We start from the raw sequence: 19,676 nt of genomic DNA, 5'->3' as shown, positions 1-19,676 counted from the left end.
TCCCGAAAACCTCCCGGGACAAATTTTCTCCTGAAAATCTCCCGAAATTCAGGCGGAGCTGGAGGCCACGCCCCCTCCAGCTCCATGCGGACCTGAGTCCGCTTTCCCACAATATAAAGAACGTCTACAGTAAAGCAGTCCGTCTGCCACAGCAATGTTGCGACACTCTTAAACAGGACAATACTGCCATCTAGTGCATTTGATGAAACCATTTTTGTGCGTGCCACACAGCAATGCATCATCAGAGAGGGTGTTCAGCATGGTTAGAAAGATAGTGACAGAGAATAGAACAAGGATAGACAACTCAACAATGAGTAGATGAGTGTTATGTGTGTGTGTATATGTGTAAATAAATGAACACTGAAATTCAAGTATTTCTTTCTTTTATATCCATCCATCCATCCATCCATTTTCTACCGCTTATTCCCTTCGGGGCCGCGGAGATATATATATATATATATATATATATATATATATATATACATATATATATATATATATATATATATATATATATATATATATATGAAATACTTGACTTGGTGAATTCTAGCTGTAAATATACTCCTCCCCTCTTAACCACGCCCCCGCCCCAACCACGCCCCCCGCACCCACCCCCCACCTCCCGAAATTGGAGGTCTCAAGGTTGGCAAGTATGCCCATGACAGCCTTTTCAAACCCATCGGTTGTTGCGGTTGTACATTTAACGCTTAAGTTAGGATTGCAGCATTTTCCGGCGATAAACACAGGAAGTGACTCAAGACCCTAAACCAAATTGGTTACAGAAGAGAGGATAGAGCCAGGTAAGTATGTTGTTGTTGGTTTTTGTCTTGTGCTGGTGCAGAGCAGAAATATATCAGTAATCAGACATGCAGCACACAAAAGCTTCAACAATCCAGAGGTGTCTGACTCTAAATACAAGGTGATTTATTGCACACGATCAAATGTGGAGCACAGCAAAGGGCAACATTGTACTGCATATTGAAAGGAAGCTGTTGCATCACACCGTGCGTTGCCATGGCAAAGCCACAGCCAGACCCTAGTGCACAGTGACAAAATTAGAAGTGGGGATGTGAAGAAGGAAGTAATTTTCATTCATGACTGCCATATCTGGTAATCCGAGTGAAGGCTAATACAAGGTTGTGACTTACCGTAGCTTTATTGCTCATGTGTGTACGGCTCCAAGAAGCGCTGTTGTTTACTTTATCCACTTGTTACATATGCACAGTTACTCTGTATTTGAAGATATACACGTTGGCGTAGCTAAGTGAGCGACAGTGCTATATTTTCAAAGCATGCTACGTTAGCCTTGTCACTGAAGCAAAACAAAATGATCAAACTTACAACTCCCATGTCTGCAGCTAACTGACAGATAGTGGGCTGAGCTTTTTTTAAAGCTGTATATCGAAGCTTGCTTTTTTTTATAAAGTCGCGGGTGAATTACATGGGGGTAGGCTCATCTAGCTTGGAGCAGGTCAGTGGTGGTATGTCCAAGTACCGTATTTTCCGCACTATAAGGCGCACCGGATTATTAGCCGCACCTTCAATGAATGGCATATTTCATAACTTTGTCCACCAATAAGCCGCCCCGGACTATAAGCCGCGCCTACGCTGCGCTAAAAGGAATGTCAAAAAAACAGTCAGATAGGTCAGTCAAACTTTAATAATATATTAAAAACCAGCGTTCTAACAACTCTGTTCACTCCCAAAATGTACGCAAATGTGCAATCACAAACATAGTAAAATTCAAAATAGTGCAGAGCAATAGCAACATAATGTTGCTCGAACGTTAATGTCACAACACACAAAATAAACATAACGCTCACTTTCTGAAGTTATTCTTCATTCGTAAATCCTTCGTCTTCGGTGTCCGAAGTGAAAAGTTGGGCAAATTTACGATCCACTGGCAGATGTTGGCGTCGTCTGGCGCTGCCTCCTCGTCTTAGTGAAGGTGTGTTCGCCTTCTGTCTTCCATTGTTCCCACGCAGTTAGCAGTCTAGCTTCGAATGCCCTGTTGACACCAATATCTAGCGGCTGGAGGTCTTTTGTCAATCCACCCGGAATGACGGCGAGTATTGAATTAAGCGCGTAAGCGTGTCTCTCAATGTGCTGTTATGAGCTAGCAAATATAACAACTACACTACCCAGCATGCAACGATAGTTACGAGCATGCGCGGTAGCCCTGAGAAGCGTTGTTGTATGCTGGTAGTTAGAATGTGGTTATGAGCACGCTGTAAGTAAACGTTGAGAACTCAGTTAACACGCCTCGTCTGCATTATTTATAATTAGACAGACAACACACTTAATAGGAGCCATTTTGGGGTCTTTACATAAACACACAAATGGAAATGAAACGTCACATATCCCAGCATGCACCGCGCGCTTCTTCTACGGGGAAAAAAAATGGCGGCTGTTTACCGTAGTTGCGAGACCTAAACTTTATGAAAATGAATCTTAATATTTATCCATATATAAAGCGCACCGGGTTATAAGGCGCACTGTCAGCTTTTGAGAAAATTTGTGGTTTTTAGGTGCGCCTTATAGTGCGGAAAATACGGTAAGAGGTTTTTCCTTCATGACTTCATGAAAAGCTGCAACTTCAACTAGTATTTACTAAGTTTTGTATTTGTTTTAAAGCAATGACCATGAGTGGCAACCATTAAGCCTGGGAAGAGCTTTGATAAGTCAATTAGGCCGGGGGTCGGCTACTCGCGGCTTTTTAGCCCTAGTGGCGCCCTGGAGCTTTTTAAAAAATGTATGAAAATGGATAAATATGTTTGAATGTGGTTTCTGTGGGAGGACAAACATGACACAAACCTTCCTAATTGTTAAAAAGCCCACTGTTTAATATATTTGTGCTTCCCCGATGAGAGTATTTGGAGAGTGCCGTTTTGTCCTACTAATTTTGTCGATTCTTGAACCGTAGTTGTGGACTGTGATGCAACAGTTTGTTTACATGTATAACTTTCTCTGACGCTGCCACAGAAAGACGTGTTTTATGCCACACCTTTGTCTCATTTTGTTCACTAAACATTGTTATTGACTTATGTGGAATGCTAATCAGGCATATTTGATCACTGTATGACTGCAAGCTAATCGATGCTAACATGCTGTTTAGGCTATTTGTATGTTCATATTGTCAGGACTTGGACTATGGCGTGGTTTGTTCTCCCGTGGTGCAAATGATTTGGACCAGACATGGCGTGAAGGTGAAGACGTATTTAATTTTAACACTCAAAAAAAAGAAACAAACGAAAGGCGCTCACAGTGGAGGTACAAAACTTGGCTATAAACACAAAACTTGCACAAAGGCAGAAACTATGAACAATGAAACAAAAACACTAACTGTGGCATTAATAAACAAAAACTTACTTGGACGTGGCATGAAGTGCGCAGAGGTAAACAGATTGTGACGGGTATGGTGTCGCCAGCGAGACTTCCTGGCAACAATGGGTTTAAATAATAGTGACATGATTAAAGACAGGTGCGTGAGTCGTGAGGGCAGGTGAAAACTAATGGGTTGCTATGGTGACAAACAAGAGTGCACAATGAGTCCAAACGTGGAACAGGTGAAACTAAGGGGTAACCATGGAAACAAGACAAGGGAGTGAAAAGCCAGAAACTAAAGAGTCCAATAACTAAACAAAACAAAACATGATTACACAGACATGACACATATTGCATCATTATGACTCGTTTGTAGGTATATTTGAGCTCATTTAAATTCCTTTACTTATGTCCTCTGTGTATTTAATTTATGTGTGCATGTCTCATGACTGTATGTAATATTGGCTGCATTTCTGATAGTTGTGTGCCATGTTGTTCCAGACCACAGTAAACGTTACCCAGCTTGCAAAGATTGTAATAAATCCATTAGAAGACAGCTCGACGTTTCCTTACACTTGGACACACACATCTATACCTTTGGCCATTCTAAGCCAGTAATTTCCAGGAGTTATCTCACCCTCTGAGAAGCTTCCGTTTTACTAATCTTTTCCAATGTTTTAAAAATGTGTAGAATAAATAATACATTTCAACATTTCTGTCAACGAAGATTTTCGTCAGCCTGCGACACACAGTAGGCTAATATAGACACTTACATCATGTGTTGCCTTCATTATAACACTATTATAAGGCGTATAATTTTTTGCGGCTCAAAACAGATTTGTTTTTTTTAATTTTCGGTCCAATATGGCTTTTTGAACATTTTGGGATGCCGAAGCCTGAATACGTGTCCAAAGTGGCCCCAGACGGGTGCACTGTGCAGGGCTGTATAGAAAGGTGGCCCCTGGCTGGCACGGTTCCATGGAGGTGATTAAGTGCACTGTAAATGTTTCCTCTTTTCCCCTCAATGACAGCATCTCAGTCACATTATGACAATTTCTGCGACTTTCCGCATTTAGATTTGGTTTTTAGCGAACATTAATTCTGTCTGCTATTCCGAGAACACATAAATCTATGATTCTGTTTACTTTTGTTAATCCGAAAGTGTGGCGGTAAAGGGTTGACTCCGATTGACTGTTCCGCCTTGTCTTTTTTAAGCTTTCCAACCGTGCCCGAATGAATGTTTCACCGCGGGTGTCATAAGTACGACGGTCAGCTGGATAAAAAAAGTACCGATAGCAGTATCACTAGTCCAGAATTTTCACGGTCCGCTTGGACCGACCCAATAAGGAACCGGTGCCTAAAAATACAGATACTCGGTATACATCCCTAATCACAATACATTTTTAAATTGGTACAGATACCAAAATGTTGGTATCAGGACAACACTAGTAGGGATCTATTCTGTGTTATGTGTTTTATGTTGCACGATTGCACCAAGAAAAATTCCTAGTTTGTGAACCCGTTTTCAAACAATGGCAATAAAAACTATTCTGATTCTGATTCTGATCTATAGATTGGAACCACTAATCAGACTGAGTCTTTCTTTAGTGAGAAAGGGGATTTGTGTTGGCTGAAGAGAAGTTCACAAAATCTGTACTTATAACAGCTTCAGTAACAAGGTGATAATCGATTTTTACATGCATCGCAATTCGGACATGGACAATTATAAAATCAATTAATAAACGCCAATAATCGATAATTGATTGATTTATTGTAAATGAAGCAATGTTGACAGTTCTAATATTTGTCTGACTGCAGCGAGCCACTTCCCAGAGAGATTCAAACAGCTCCTTTATTATTTGGCACTCAGGTTCCAGTTTTGCACACATTTCCATGAATTTGATAAATGTGATGGGAGTTCATTTAACAGTTTCTCATTACAAATGCACTGTTTTTAAAAGTTGCAATTGATAAACGCTTATTTCGTGAAACAAAAATAAATTTAAAATTGCATCAATATACAGTACAGGCCAAAAGTTTGGAAACCCCTTCTCATTCAATGCGTTTTCTTTATTTTCATGACTATTTACATTGTAGGTTGTCACTGAAGGCATCAAAACTATGAATGAACACATGTGGAGTTATGAACTTAACAAAAAAATGTGAAATAACTGAAAACATGTTAACATATTCTAGTTTCTTCAAAATAGCCACCCTTTTGCGCTGATGACTTTTTTGCACACTCTTGGCATTCTCCTATGAGCTTCAAGAGGTAGTCAGCTGAAAGGGTTTTCACTTCACAGGTGTGCTTGAAGCTCATTGAGAATGCCAAGAGTGTGCAAAGCAGTAATCAGAGCAAAGCGTGGCTATTTTGAAGAAAGTAGAATATAAAACATGTTTTCAGTCATTTCACCTTTTTTTCGTCACATCGGGAAGCAATCCGCCATTTTCTCACTTTCGTGGGTGTGTTGTCGGAGGGTGTAACAACACGAACAGGGACAGATTCAAGTTGCACCAGTGGCCCAAAGATGCCAAAGTGGCAAGAAATTGGACGAAATTTGTTCAAAATACGAGGGTGTGGGGAAAGCCGACGAAATGGTCAGTCGTTTGTTCCGCACACTTTACCGACGAAAGCTATGCTACGACAGAGATGGCAAGAATGTGTGGATATCCTGCGACACTCAAAGCAGATGCATTTCCAACCATAAAGTCAAAGAAATCTGCCGCCAGACCCCCATTGAATCTGCCGGAGTGTGTGAGCTAATCAGGGACAAAGGACCTCGGTAGCACGGCAAGCAATGGCGGCAGTTTGCTCCCGCAGACGAGCGAGCTAAACCCCCTGGATGTCTTGGCTCACACCATCCCTTATGCCACCGAAGATGATCAAGAGAAGAATATCGACCCTAGCTTCCCTGGCCTGCTGACATCAACTCCAAAACTGGACAGATCAGCTTTCAGGAAAAGAGAGCGGATGAGGGTATGTCTACAGAATATATTAATTGATGAAAACTTTATTCATTACTCGCGTTTTTTTTGTAAATTATTATACATAAACTGTGTTTACCAATAATTTAGCTTAAAAACATTTATTTTTTTCAATCATTTGAGTACATTCGGGGAGTCTTGTGTAATGCAGTATTTTGTGTCTATTTAGGTATGGTTAACCTGAGTGCTGAAATCGTGGAAAAATATATGTTCTTAGTGCGCCTGAAATGGGCTGTCTGCACTCTCAAAGTGCATGTTGTTGCCAAATGTATTTTATATGCTGTAAACCTAGTTCATAGTTGTTAGTAATTATCTTATCAGACAGTGTTAAGCCGCTGAAATCCGAGTCTGAATCCGAGCTAATGTCGCTATACCTTGCTGTTTGTTTGTATTGGCATCACTGTGTGACGTCACAGGAAAATGGACGGGTGTATATAACGATGGTTAAAATCAGGCACTTTGAAGCTTTTTTTAGGGATATTGCGTGATGGGTAAAATTTTGAAAAAAACTTCGAAAAATAAAATAAGCCACTGGGAACTGATTTTTAATGGTTTTAACCCTTCTGAAATTGTGATAATGTTCCCCTTTAAGTACATAACTCCACATTCATAGTTTTGATGCCTTCAGTGACTATCTTCAATGTAAATAGTCATGAAAATAAAGAAAACTCATTGAATACATACATACATAGAAGGTGTGTCCAAACTTTTGGCCTGCACTGTACATAAATTAAAGATGCATCAATAATCGATTTTTAAACGAGTCGTAGCTCCTGAATTGTAAACGAATCATGAGGTGCCCCAAAGATTCCCACCTCGAGCGTCTACCCCCGACAAATATGGTTCTGTGGAAAACACAGTACAACCTAGTATCTACGACATGTAACTTGTGGGTTTTGTTCTATTTTCACCTTGTTCCACTAACACCCCTTTCTGAGGATAGTCACTTCTTTGGGATATTCTTTGCAAGGAAGGACTGTAAATTGTTGTTTCAACTTTCACTGCTGTATTTTTAGGCCCAAAAAGACAGTCGGCCTGTTGACTCATCTGGCGAACAACCACTGCATTCTGCTAGTGTGGGCTGTTTGACCACAGTTGTGCAGAGATGCTAGCGCTACTGTACAGTTACTAACACCTACGCGTCTTGCAGACGTCGTTATGAGATGGGTGGAGGTGACGCACACTTTCAGAATCTAGGAGCGTGAAATGGTGAAGGCCTGATAGGGGCCCCGAGGTACCAATGAAGAATGTCCTTGTGAAGTTATAAATTTCATTAGCGTGTCAGTGTAGGAATTATTCAGCCATGCAGCACCTCGTGTTTAGGCATAGTAGCAAGTCTGTTAAAAGGACTGACAGTCCTCAATAGACTCATGTCGAGATATTACAACACCATTGGGTTTTCTACGCTCCTCAATGCAAAATACTTTTGTGGTGCCTCCTTTGGGTTGTGGCAAAGATGCTTTAGAAGACATGTCCGCGTATATGTAACTAGGGTTGCATAATGTAGATACAGGATTAGGGATGTCCCGATCCAGGTTTTTGCACTTCCGATCCGATACCGATACTGACCGATAATGGCCTATCCGAGCATGTATTAAAGTTTAAAGTTATTTAGCCTACTTAGTTGTCAGAATCATGTTGAAAAGGGTTTTAGTACTCTTGATAACAATTAGCCAGCTGAATTAGGTGAGTTTGAATAATACACAATGGTTGGTAACAAGAAACTGACCTGTTTATTCAAGGAGAAACACAAAATAGACAAAATTATACATGACAAACAGAAATGGCATCATTGAAACAAGAGCTGGGCGATATGGCCTTTTTTTAATATTGCGATATTTTAAGGCCATATTGCGATACACAATATATATCTCGATATTTTGCCTTAGCCTTGAATGAACACTTGATGCATATAATCACAGCAGTATGATGATTCTATGTGTTTTGATTGATTGATTGAGACTTTTATTAGTAGGTTGAACAGTGAAGTACATATTCCGTACAATTGACCACTAAATGGTAACACCCCAATAAGTTTTTACACTTGTTTAAGTCGGGGTCCACTTAAATTGATTCATGATACAGATATATACTATCAGATATATACTATCATAATAATACAGTCATCACACAAGATAATCACATTGAATTATTTACATTATTTATAATCCAGGGTGTGGAGGGGGGCGCCGGATGTAAGTGTCAAAAAGACAGCCAAAAGAGTTTGATATGAGAATAAATCTAAAGTTAAAATATAGGGTAGAAATGCACCCATTTGCAGGAAATGTAGTCTTGATTTTCAACATTTTCTTTCAAGGCTTGCATGTCTACATTAAAACATTCTTCTTCATACTGCATTAATATGTGCTACTTTTAAACTTTCATGCAGAGAAGGAAATCACAACTAAAAAAATCACTAATTTTTTCATACGGTGTTGATCTGGAAATTTTTGCCTCGGCATTTTGATGGTGTGGACGTGTGGCACCGAACGGAGATAAGCGTCTCGACAGACGTTATTATATTTGAACAATGATGACGAAAACTGTTTTCTCTGTTGTGTCCGTGTGTCGAAAATTGTTATGCGCTTATTTTTTTATTTGATTTTGTGCGTGGCATATAATTGCTATGCGCAGAGGACGTTTAAACAGTACGTAATTGCACAAGCGCGCACCTTAGAGAGAACGTTGGTCACACGGCTGCGCTAGCATCACAGCTAACGTTAGCCATGCTGCTACCTCTCTGCTCGGGGAGGACGTATACGTATGTGACGTATGACGTGACAGTATGTGACGTATGACGTGACAGTATGTGACGTATGTCGTGACAGTATGTGACGTATGACGTGACAGTATGTGACGTGTGTAAGAAGGTGCGCTTGCTGTCTGTGAGAAGCACAGACACAGAAAAGAGTGAGAAGAGCCTGTCGTGTAATGCCAGCAGCTAAAAGCAACTGCGTGAGAATCCACAGACCTGTGGATGTGTTGAAGGTGTGCTGGAAAATGCGGAACGGAAATTAGGGAGCAGCAGAAAAGTGGAATGTACTATTTAAATAGGTGCGTTGGAAAACAGGGAGCGGAGTTTTTTTTTTTTAACTGGATCTGGATCGGCATTTTCCCATGCCTTGCCGATACGCATTTTTTTGCAAATATCGGCATCCGATCCAAATATCGGATCGGGACATCCCTATACAGGATATATATCAGTGTTGGGCCGCAAGCGGCCCCTAGAAGGCTACCAATAAATATATGTTCCTCAGCTGTGATCCGATGGGACACAGCAGTACTTAATCGTAACATACTTTCCTCCACTTTTGGCAGTAATGACAATATCAAATAAACAGAAGAAGTCTGAAGCTAAAGTCATAGAAAAAATAATGATTAAAGGGAAACTGCATTTTTTGGGGGGAATTGAGCCCATCATTCTCAATCCTTATGTAAGAGAAGAACACATCTTTTTCTTTTTAATGCATTCTAACTAGTAAATAAATGCGATCAAAAGTCTGCTTACAATGGAGCCTACGGGAGTCACTCTATTCTGCCTATAAAAGCCATTAAAAACATCCAAACACCTCCATTAAGGTTTTATATATATGATTTAAGTACCGTATTTTCCACACTATAAGGCGCACCTAAAACCTCCAATTTTCTCAAAAGCTGACAGTGCGCCTTATAATCCGGTGCGCCTTATATATGGACCAATATTGAGCCACAACAGGTCTCGCAAGTACGGTAAGCAGCCGCCGACTTCACTTTCCCCCGTAGAAGAAGCGCGCGGTGCATGCTGGGATATATGACTGCGCGAGGCGTGCCGTTTCATTTCCATTTGTGTGTTTATGTAAAGACCCCAAAATGGCTCCTATTAAGAGACACGCTTACGACGCAGAGTTTAAACTCAAGGCGATCAGTCACGCAGTAGAACACGGGAATAGAGCAGCAGCAAGAGAATTGAACATTAACAAATCAATGCTGCGGAAGTGGAGGAAGCAACAAGATGACCTGCGCCAAGTAAAGAAGACTAAACAGAGTTTAGAGACATTGACTCGATTAATGACGACTTCGACAAGACGAATGCCGTATTCGCCCAACTGTTTAATTCGGACACTAAAGAAGAAGAATTTGATGGATTTGTGGATGAGGAATAACTTCATAAAGTGAGCTTTACATGTTTATATTGTGTGTTGTGTTGTGTGACATTAACGTTTGAGCAACGTTGAGTTATTGATATATTGTTATTGCTTTGCACTATTTCGAGTGTTACTATATTGTGATTGCACGAATGTTTGATTTACCGTAACAGTATCAGACTGTTTTTTACATGTTTATTGAATCGAGGAAAAAGTTCCCCTCCACTATGTGATATAAATGTTGCACGACATGTTATACCTTGCTGTTGTTAAAAGAAACGAAATACCACGTCACTGACTTTACCTCGGGGAAAATAATAAAAGAGCTGTTTATTCATTTTGGGAGTGAACGGAGTTGTCAGAACGCTGGTTTGTAATCTATTAATAAAGTTTCACTGACCTATCTGACTGTTTTGTTGACATTCCCTTTAGCACAGCTCCATCTAATGGATGTATAACGTAACCCCAGCCTCTACTGTAGCGTCTATTCTATGTGCCTTATAATGTGGTGCGCCTTATGTATGAACACAGTTTTGAAATAGACCATTCATTGAAAGTGCGCCTTATAGTGCGGAAAATACGGTATATATGTAATGTAGCAACGGGCACATTTATAATATGTAATATTTACATATTTTGCTCATTTTAAGCATATGTGGCGCATTAATGTAAACTCATCACAGCATTCGCTTTTTTTAACATCACTGATTATTACTCACTGCATATGTTTTGAGAGCCAACAAACATAATAAAACATCCCTTATTGTACGAGGTCTGCTGTCATTAGGATTCTGATTGATAGAATCTTGTTATAGTCCCGTTTAAATGAAGAATGACTCATAACCCTCGCGAAGAAAAGGGAGGTCTTTTTGTGTTGTTATAAATTGGCTGTCAAAGTGTACCAACTAGTCGGAGTACGTTCTCATCCTTCTACTATCCAGGTAAGAGGCATGATTTATGATCTACAATAAACTTGCATAAACGAGGAAGCAGCTTACCACTCGATGTCAATATAGGCTCGTGATCACTGCGCCACTCTAAATAGTTTCTCTGCGTTAGGGCTTATAATAACAATATCACTAATACTTGGTTAATATTCAAGTCACGAATTGTAAATTGAGTATTGTTGGCAGTTTTTGGATGGTTATTTGATTTTATGGGCAGAATAGAGGACCTCTCTTTGGCTCTGTTGTAAGCAGACATTTATTTGCCAGTTAGAATGTTGTTGTTGTTTTTTTTTTTTAAATAATCCGTCGTCATGTCTCTGGTAATGATTGTGAACGATAGGCAAAATTTAAAAAAAAAAGTGCAGTTCCCCTTTAAAGTGATGAAGCTGTATTTGTATTGCTCTTACATTTTGACTGTTCAGTTACAAAACATTCCTTTTTAATTTAGTTCATTTATTTTAGCCAGTGTTAATTCTGACAGCAGTTTTTAATTTAGCTTTAGTCGTGGTCTTTTGACAAAAATGTATTTTAATTTTAGTCATTGAAAGTAATTAAGTTCTAGTCTACTTTTAGTCGACTAAATTCCACAACATTTTAGTCGACTAAAAATATAGTAAAGCTTGTCCATTACAATAAAGTATAACAGACAATGCATCTTTGAAGTTGACTTGAAATAACTTTTAGTAATTTATTATTGCAGAGCATCTCAAAAACTAAACTCATAACAAGTGCTGCAATCATTGAATATTTCGATAAGTACATTTCACACTAACCCTATATGTTATCCTTTTAGATGAAATTAAGCATTTTTTCCAAATGTTGAATAATATATGACTAAAATGGTCACATGAAGAAACAAACTAGTTGTATTATATATTGTGTATAACTACACTGAGTGTGCACAATTTGCATCTTGGCCACTGTTCCTTTTAAATACAGCAGCCAGTGTCCTAAATTTAGAATGTATATATGTATATATATATATATATATATAATATATATATATATATCACCACACTTCCTTTGTGTTACCAAGTTATGCAATTAGCTGAACAGTGTGCCGAGGACATCGATTATAGTGCACTGTACAAGTATCTTGCTTATTAAATTGGTGGGCAAGCTCGCCCATGGTGTACTACAGTAAGCAGTCTTGCTCCTTCTCTACTGTTTTTAATAGTAACAGTAATTCAGCAAAGTATGAGTCATTTGAAAATATTAGTTTGGGCCTACTTACTGTTGCGTAGATGTCCTGATGATTAGCCTGTAGATGATGCTTCAAGTTGGTTGTATTTTTACCGGAGAAAATTGAGCCACAGGGTTTACAATGTGTCTTTTTGTCTACCGTTGCAAAGGTGAAGTGTGTCCATATGTCTTATTCCTTTCAGTTGTAGAAGACATATTGTAATGATTTGTCAATCAATATCAATAGCAGCACCACCGGGTGGTGTATTTGCCAGAAAACAAATGGCACAGGCAACACAATAGGGTGCCTGTTTTGACAAATTGTCACCTTTTTGTGTACGATGTACAAGTAGAAATGTGCTACCAATTTTTTTCAAGTGGCTGCACTGTATGTACGGAGCTAAATACACACACTGATGTTAGCCTTAGCCCTGGATGCTGCATTGCTATATTTAAGTCTCCACTTTGCTGCAGAGGTCTATTTTCTTGCTCTCCTCTGTCTCTTCTTGGATAGAACTTGGACATATACTGTACTAGCCTAGGCTAATATGATGGACTCTTGGAGGATGTTCATTCATTTGTTTAATTTTGTAGGAAAAAAGCAGTTAACCGACTTGACACAAAACTACAGTCAATCCAAAAGACAACTTTCTGGCTTTCAGAAACATTAAAGAAATAAGAAAATACATTGTGGTAATCATTAACCGTTTCATTTTTAGATCAAGTAGAGTGGAAAATATGGTATCAATCAATTATGAGTAAAAAATTGAATGACCAAAAAACACAACACATCACTCGTATTTTGTTGCACCACCTCTGGCTTTTATAACAGTTTGCAGTTTTTGAGGCATGGCCTTAACGAGTGACAAACAGAATTCTCAGTCAATCTTGCTCCAAATTTCTTTGATTGCTGTTGTCAGATCAGCTTTGCAGGTTGGACTATTGTCATTAATCATTTTCTTTCATTTCCACCACACATTTTACATGGAATTCAGATCCGGACTATTTGCAGGCCATGACATTGATCTTTTGCATCATTGGGGCGGACTGGCTCAGAGCGTAGAGTGGCCGTTCAGAAACTTGGTGGTTCCTGGTCCAATTCCAGATTTCGCCGTCCTAGTCACTGCTGTTGTGTTGTTGGGCGAGGCACTTTGCTCACTTTGCTCCTAGTGCCACCCACACTGGTATAAATGAAGCTTACCACCTCCAAGCCTCAATGTATTGGTTTCTTATTCTGAAGTGCTTTGAGACATTTTAAAACAAAAAAAAACAAAAACAAAAAATTAAATCATTCATTGAGATCTTTCAAGTAAAGTTTTTACAGTTTTTGCTTTACGGCAAGATGCACTGTCATCTTGAAAAATGATGTCATCATCCACAAACATCCTTTTGATTGATGAAATAAGGAAATTGTCCAAAAGTCAACATAAAATTGCAGATTTATTGAAGATGTAATGAGTGCCAACTCCCCAGTGCCATTACCTGACATGCAGCCCCATATCATCGACTGTGGAAAGGTGCATGTTTTCTTCAGGCAGTCGTCTTCATAAATTGCATTGCAACGCTCCAGCATCATCACCTTGCCCAATGTAGATTTTGCGATTCATGACTTTCATCCAGTCATCCATAGTCCACCATTGCTTTTCCGTAGCCCATTGGAACCTTGTTTTTTTTCTGTTTCGGTGTTTATGACAGCTTTCGTTTGGCTTTTCTGCATTTGAATCAATTTCCTTTTGGCACTGTCTTACATTCCGGTTATCCCATAATTTTTTGCCATGGGTTGTAGTATCGTTGTTGGTTTGTCTGCCTACATGTTTTTGCACTTCTCGTTGTACGAGTAGCGTCTCTAGCTAATGTGTAATATTTTCATATATTTGTGTGCGGGACCGTTCCTTAACGTCATAATGGCGTCTCTCCAGTCTCAACACCACTTTTTCAAGGATTGCGTTTCCTCACAGTCTTCTTTTCAGAGTAGCACTTAACTAAGTTGAGGCGTGATGTGAGCAAGCAGCGTGATGCTGAAGTGCTAGAATAGCTTTCCAGCATTCCTTGAGTGTGAGACTGATAAGAATAGCCCTCACTTGTCTTTCCTCTGCGGGCTTACCATGCGGTTGTGAGTGAAATAGGATGGGAGGGCAGGGGTTTAAAAACGTGAACGCCCTCTAAGTTGTGGTGCACAATACTCAGCAGTTATCTCCATCACATCTGCAATTGTCTAATAAGTCGTCTTGCAAGCATGCTACTTCCTGTACAAACACAGGATGTGGAACCGTGCACTCTGAAGCTTGTGGCCATCAGCACAAGGGGACGCATTTTCTCTTTTTCTAAAGCATTGCGCTACTTTTTTTGGGGGGGCAGGGGGTACTTTTGTTGGCCCCTCCCAGCCCCATACTGATCATTGGAAAATATGCGTCAAGCCACTTCCCCCTTCTCGCTCGACTCCCCACTTCCTGTTCTCCCGGCTGGTCGGAAGTGAGATGCTTTGACAGGCCCTCGTTCTTTCTTTAAACAGTTTGGTTTTTGGGACTCTTCTCAAATAAAGTTGTTCTGGCAGTGATTTAAGACCTGAAGTCTGTCCTGTCTCTTTTTAGGTTGCTTAAAAAATACAATTATGAAAAACGGAAAAGTGTCAGATTATTGTATCGCTATCATGTATGTCTTTACTGTGTATATAATTTAACAGTGTTTATGTTGTATACAAGGTATATTTATAATATGTTGTGCAAAGGAAATTTCATATTTTTAGGAAGCTCATCTTGTATTTGACATTGTTTATAGGGTTAGGCGCAATAAGTGTTCAACTTCAGCCTAAACCCTTTCGGTCTGCAACATTTTCAATTTATGAATGTACAACTGTTTGTTTATGTAAAACTGTTTGTTTATTTTGTTGACCACTGACCGAAGAAATAATAAAACTAACTAAGTTAGCTTCAACTTTCACCGCTATCAAATAATCCTTTTATTGTCATTGTCATAATAACATCAGTTATACATGTCACCGAAACGTTGAAGCATAGTGTGAGAGCTACTTTGGCCATAAAAAGAGGTGAGCTATTTGTATATTATTTATGAAAATAAATAGTTTTACCACCTTAGCTTACCCTTTAAAACACAGCCGTATTCCCCAACGTCTACGACCACACAAACAGCAGACCACCATGGGAGGTACGGTGCCTTAGTGCCTCATGATAAATCGTCGGAAAGGTACAAAAAATATATACATATTATTATTATTAGCCTTTATTTAACCAGGTAAAATCCCATTGAGATCAAAGATCTCTTTTCCAAGGGAGACCTGGCCAAGAGGGCAGCAGCAAGGTTACATTAAAAACAGTAAACAAATACATAAAACATCACATTTACAACATTAAAACTTGCTCACATGACACATGTGCATACAGACAAGGTAGACTGCAGTCCTTTCACAGAAGCTTTAAACTCATTCAACGTAACTAGGGTTTGAAGTTTAATATTCGATTGTAGGTTATGCCAAGCCTTCGGTGCTGAAAACCTAAATGCTTTCTTGCCCAGTTCAGTTCTTACTTTGGGGACGACAAATTGCAGAACATTCATTGAACGAAGATTGTGACTTCCTTGTTTCTTTGTTAAAAGACACGACAGATAAGATGGAGTGATACCCAGAAAAATATACGTACCATATTTTCCGGACTATAGAGCGCACTGGTATATAAACCGCACCCTCTAAATTTTAGAGAGAAAAAAGTTGCCATATATTAGCCTCACCAGACTATAAGCCACATATATATATTTTGTGAAATGAGTTATATACATAGAAAGATTTTGTAAGTGTTTCACATACCTTAATTGTTTTCAAATGGTCTCTATAACACAGCAGTAAAACGGCTGATTAAACAAAACAGACGTCATCGTCATGGACCCACTAGCTGCGGAAGCTCGCTCTCCAATCAGCTAAACCGACTCAATAACTCCACGGTGGCGTTTTGTTGAATTTACTGGGGAATTTGTCAAACTGAAACAATACAAACATAATGCCGTGGTAAGTTGATAATAACACAGACACTAGTAAATGTGTTGGCATATTAGCTAATGTTAATGACGCTAGCATGCCAAAATATGCATGAAAACACTCCTAGAGGCATCACACATGGGACGCTTTAGAAAGTCCATCCATCCATTTTCTACCGCTTGTCCCTTTTGGGGTCGCGGTGGGTGCTGGAGCCTATCTCAAGTAAGAATCAAAAATGTGTTTTGACTTATGAATGAAGAATCCTTATGAGTAGGAACACTATGGACGAATTACAAGACAGAATTCTGGTTCAAAGCTTTAAACCGCAGGAATCGCCTGCAGTGAGCGAACTCGTCCAAAAAAATGGCGCAATTGCACAAACAATAACACCACTTAAGTGTATTTGCATGTGTTTATGAAAACTATTTTTTGCCGTTTGCAAAGAAAAATCCATAAATGAGCCACACGGTTTTATAAGTCAAGGGGTTCAAAGTGTAAGAAAAAAAGTAGCTGCTTATAGTCCAGAATTTACAGTATATGGAATATAAATATACATATTGCTAAATACATGCTTCCTTTCATTTCTGCCTTGATAGCTGGGGGGATTATAATCAGGGGAAGGTTACATTTTAAATACAAATCTTTACATCTAACATTTTTCTCCTGATCCTTATTTTAGATGGGTCACAAATATCGCTAATTATCGATATCGACTCATATTGTGATACAGTTTTAATACTGTTATGCTCCTACCGCCTTTCATGGCAGAGGCCATGGCTTTGTGTACCAGCCCGGGTTGCGCCAAGAAAAGCATCTGGTGTAAGCACCTAATCCAAAACCATTCATGCCATTGACTCGCTGTGATGGGAATGAATGATAACACCAATGTTTTTTTTATTCCATCCCTCCGTAGTATTGCAGGCCAGGTACTGTAGAGCAAATAATAAACTGCACCAGACTGGTAGTAAAGATTTGGCGCGCATATCTTTATCACCTGCAGACCAGAGACGTGAAATGTTATGATTTGGGGCAATTGATGAATTAATAGGATAGGTTTTATTTGAAGGTCTTTTATGTCATGTATTGTCCTGGGATGAATTCTATATCCAACTCCCTGTTCTCTTTCTGTCACAGCTCTGATGGTACCAGCTGAACATTGAGCGCTACCTGCCTGAGGACATCTGCTCCCCACATCCTCTCATTATGTCTGGGATCCACGTAAGTCAACTTATGCATTTTGCAATTTGCACTTGGGTGTACTTGAAAGCAGTCAGAGTACAGCTTGTTTAGATTTACTGAAAATGAGTCATCACACCGCTGTCAATATTGCCCAAATAGTTGTTAGCACAACATTTCCACCTTAGTGTAAATAGTTGTGGCCAAATTGTCATTACGTAAGGGATGTTCTAATCATGGTTTTATGCTGCCGAGTCCGATACCGACCATCCTCAGGGTTTCCCCTATGCTATTGGCGTCAAACTTACTTTCATTTTGGGCCACGTCGCAGTTCTGGCTACCCTGAGAGGGCCGCGTGTGACAGTGAATATAGAATTTTAATGTATAATCAACCCATTATTACACAATTGCTTATGTATTTTTTATTTTTTATTTTTTTTTACATACAATATGATAGATAACTTGCTTTGAAATCATAAGTCAGGGTGACAAGCAGATATTTATCCATCCATCCATTTTCTACCGCTTATTCCCTTTGGGGTCGCGGGGGGCGCTGGAGCCTATCTCAGCTACAATCGGGCGGAAGGCGGGGTACACCCTGGACAAGTCGCCACCTCATCGCAGGGCCAACACAGATAGACAGACAACATTCACACTCACGTTCACACACTGGAGCCCATTTAGTGTTGCCAATCAACCTATTTAAGTATTTTTTATTTTAACCAAATATTTATTGCAAGATCAAATGATATTACCGTAATATGTAAAATATACAGCATGTATGCAGTGCATGCAATTTTTTAGTCCAAATTTAAAGAATGAATGCGATGATGATTAGGTGCTTTAATAACAGACATATTTTGCAGGCCACACACAACTATGTGACGGGCTAGAGCTGACCCCTGGGCCTTGAGTTTCACATCTGTGCCCTACATGAAATTGATCGTGGCAAAATAAAAGCAGCCACACCCTACCCTAAAACTTAGGGGTTTAAAACATTCAAAACAAATGTAAATGATATATTGTATGGCTATTTATTTATTTATATATATATATATATATATATATATATATATATATATATATATATATATATATATATATATATATATATATATAGATTTGGTATGAATGTGAATGATTGTCTATATGTACACTGCGATTGGCTGGTGATGAGTTTAGGGTGGTCCCCACCTCTCGCCCGAGGTCAGCTGGGAGAGGCTCCAGCTTACCACCAGTGACCCTAATGAGATTCAAGATTCAAGATCCTATATAATGTCATGTGCATAGTTAAACAGACAGTTTTCCCATACAATGAAAATCTGACTTTGTTAGCCCGTCCTTCAAACAATATAAAATACACATCATGCTGTCTTAAGTAAAAAAATAAAATAAAGAAAAGCAACTTAAATACAAACAAATGCTAGAATAGGGGATTTTAGGGAGCAAAATGAGGATAAGTGCTATAGAAAATGAGCTGGTCCATTGTACGTTAGTGTTAAGCTGCATAATAATTGAATTATTGTATTGCTTTTCAGTTTATACCAAGCTGTATTATTTATTTAACGTAATTCCTACACTTATGTGCACTTCATGTGTATACTGATGTACTTTTCTTTGTGTGCTTAGTTTTACAGTGACTTCATGGACCGTTTTCATACTAAATTCCAACATTCAGGGAGGGCAGAATATAGTGCAGCCTGTGTTGTAGTGTACAATAAGCAGCAACAATTGTAAAAAAGAGCAATACGGTATAAGAAATAATATATGTTAATACTTAAAATTAATAATATGAGTCTCTTTTTTTTAAACTTTTTAAAAATATATATAAATGCGTCATTGACGGTAATGCAAATTATATGATGACATATTGGTCACGCCTCCACAGCCAGAGTTATATTTTCCATCTTTGGGAAACCCTGATCCATGAGTGAAATCAGCCAATAC

General features: G+C 39.0%; 1 protein-coding gene across 1 annotated transcript in view; it reads left to right on the top strand.

Moving 5' to 3' along the window:
- LOC133608934 (tyrosine-protein kinase CSK) overlaps positions 1–19,676 on the top strand; it is a 125,795-nt gene that overhangs the window by 69,093 nt on the left and 37,026 nt on the right. The window contains exon 2 of the mRNA XM_061964589.1: positions 17,688–17,771. Within this exon, the coding sequence (XP_061820573.1) occupies positions 17,757–17,771 (15 nt within the window). The 5' untranslated portion in view covers positions 17,688–17,756. The remainder of the gene's footprint in view (positions 1–17,687; positions 17,772–19,676) is intronic.

The sequence above is a fragment of the Nerophis lumbriciformis genome, linkage group LG06 (assembly GCF_033978685.3).
Source record: "Nerophis lumbriciformis linkage group LG06, RoL_Nlum_v2.1, whole genome shotgun sequence".
In the NCBI taxonomy this organism is placed as follows: Eukaryota; Metazoa; Chordata; class Actinopteri; order Syngnathiformes; family Syngnathidae; genus Nerophis; species Nerophis lumbriciformis.
The sequence above is the reverse complement of the archived record's forward strand: the minus strand, read 5'-3'. Positions and strand labels throughout refer to the sequence as shown.